We start from the raw sequence: 1,783 nt of genomic DNA on the forward strand, positions 1-1,783 counted from the left end.
AGAATACACAAGTTATCTAGGCTCATGAAGCGACTAATGAGAAAAGACGGCCCCAAAAAAAAGGCAGGTAGAGAGAGAGAGAGAGAGACATCATGGTGTAAGTGACTACTCACCCAGTCTACCAAACTATCATCCACGAAAGATTGATTTGAATCAACAGGTCAACGTCCAGTAATCAACTCGAGAAGCATGACTCCAAAGGAGAATACATCGGACTTCTCAGTAAGTTTCCCAGAGGATGCATATTTAGGAGCCAAATACCTGCATATCACGATGTAAATGTAACAAGATGGACCTAAAAAATCGTAAGATATTTCAGTAATAACAAGCACGAAGTTCGAAACTCCAAAATCGATACTTTAACAATAATGTCTACAGTTGAACGATTAAAAGATTGATTAATTACCGAGTGGAGAAATATCAAGCTTACCCAAATGTTCCCATCACTCTTGTGGAAATGTGAGTATTTGTGTCCGAAGAAAACTTTGCGAGACCAAAATCTGTGACCTGAGAAATTAAATGGCATTCATTTATCACCATAATTACACAAACAAACTCATCTATTTCTATTACATGAAAATTATACAAATCAAGGTGACTAGATCATATCATCAAAGGCAGGAGAAAAATCTCAAATTTTTCTGATGGAGTCGACAAAATTGCCAATATTACTTGAATCATAACCCAACAAGCCTTTACCTTCGCTTCAAAGTTAAAATCCAAAAGAATATTAGATGCTTTAATATACCGATGAATAATTTTTGGATGACCTGTATACAGAAAATAATAATTTGGAATCAAAACAAATTTAAAGGACAATAAAAATACACCCATTTTTTCCATTGCTTGGAATATGCGCTTATGTACATTAACGACTACTTACAATCTTCATTAAGATATGCCAGACCCTTCGCAGCACCAAGAGCAATCTTTAACCGCGTGGGCCAATACATTGTAGGTCTCCCCTTTCCTGATATGTGTTAAAGACAAGTTAGTTTTGCGGGAGTTTAAATGTAATCATAAAGTGACGGGATTAAAAAAAATTCTGATTTTAAGGCCAAGAAAAATTAATACAGAGTAAGATATGTTGAAAAAACTAACCATGCAAGTGGAATTCCAAGGTATTATTTGGAACAAACTCGTATACGAGCAATCTTTGGGTCCCGGTGATGCAGTATCCAACCAAAGAAACGAGATGTTTGTGATGCACTCGACTGATGATCTCGACCTCAGCCTGAAATTCACGCTCCCCCTGTCCACTTCCAGATTTAAGCTGTTTAACTGCAACCTTTTTACCATTCGGAAGAACTCCTCGGTGCACATAACCAAAACCACCTTGACCAAGAAGGTTGGCGTTCGAGAAGCCATCTGTTGCCATAGCTAATTCTTCATATGAAAATGTGCTCTTAGAAAACCTAAAGCCATGCCCGCAGAAGGCGGTGGAAGTTTAGTTTCCAGACCAGAATAGTTCGAACCAGAACCTCCACTGCTGCTCGTGTAAGGAGCCAGAGGTGGAGGTGGAGGTGGTTGAGATGAAGGAGCTTGTATGGGCGAGTACGGTGGTCTTGCCAAACCGACAGGTGGTGGAAAAGGTTTAGGAGGTATTGTCGCAACATGATCACCAGGTGATGGCGCATTATGCTGCCAATTCTGACCTTGTCCGCCATAGGGGTCGACTATAGAACATCAAAATGTCCAAAATTAGCTACCAAAATCAAGTTTTATCTCGAATAGAAGTGATTAAACTCCCTACATTTTTTATGAATGTATTATGAAATGATGC

The 1,783-nt window shown here is 38.9% G+C and overlaps 1 protein-coding gene across 1 annotated transcript; it reads right to left on the reverse strand.

Moving 5' to 3' along the window:
- Positions 1-20: 20 nt before the first annotated feature.
- LOC111380852 (proline-rich receptor-like protein kinase PERK1) lies at positions 21-1,697 on the reverse strand. The gene is made up of 5 exons (XM_023004511.1): positions 1,102-1,697; positions 884-970; positions 700-770; positions 431-507; positions 21-261 (listed from the first exon to the last, which is right to left on the reverse strand). Exons 1-5 carry the CDS (start codon positions 1,376-1,378, stop codon positions 162-164), a joined length of 612 nt encoding a protein of 203 aa, XP_022860279.1. The 5' UTR covers positions 1,379-1,697; the 3' UTR covers positions 21-161.
- Positions 1,698-1,783: the final 86 nt, after the last annotated feature.

The sequence above is a fragment of the Olea europaea genome, unplaced genomic scaffold, assembly GCF_002742605.1.
Source record: "Olea europaea var. sylvestris unplaced genomic scaffold, O_europaea_v1 scaffold22162, whole genome shotgun sequence".
In the NCBI taxonomy this organism is placed as follows: domain Eukaryota; kingdom Viridiplantae; phylum Streptophyta; class Magnoliopsida; order Lamiales; family Oleaceae; genus Olea; species Olea europaea.

Bases quoted from the DNA above. Each gene is read 5' to 3' on its own strand.
- LOC111380852 (XM_023004511.1), bottom strand. From the start codon at position 1,378: ATGGCAACAGATGGCTTCTCGAACGCCAACCTTCTTGGTCAAGGTGGT. The intron at 971-1,101 runs GTTAGTTTTTTC...AACACATATCAG, and splicing joins CTTGGAATTCCACTTGCATG to GAAAGGGGAGACCTACAATG. The intron at 262-430 runs GTAAGCTTGATA...CGTGATATGCAG, and splicing joins AGAGTGATGGGAACATTTGG to GTATTTGGCTCCTAAATATG.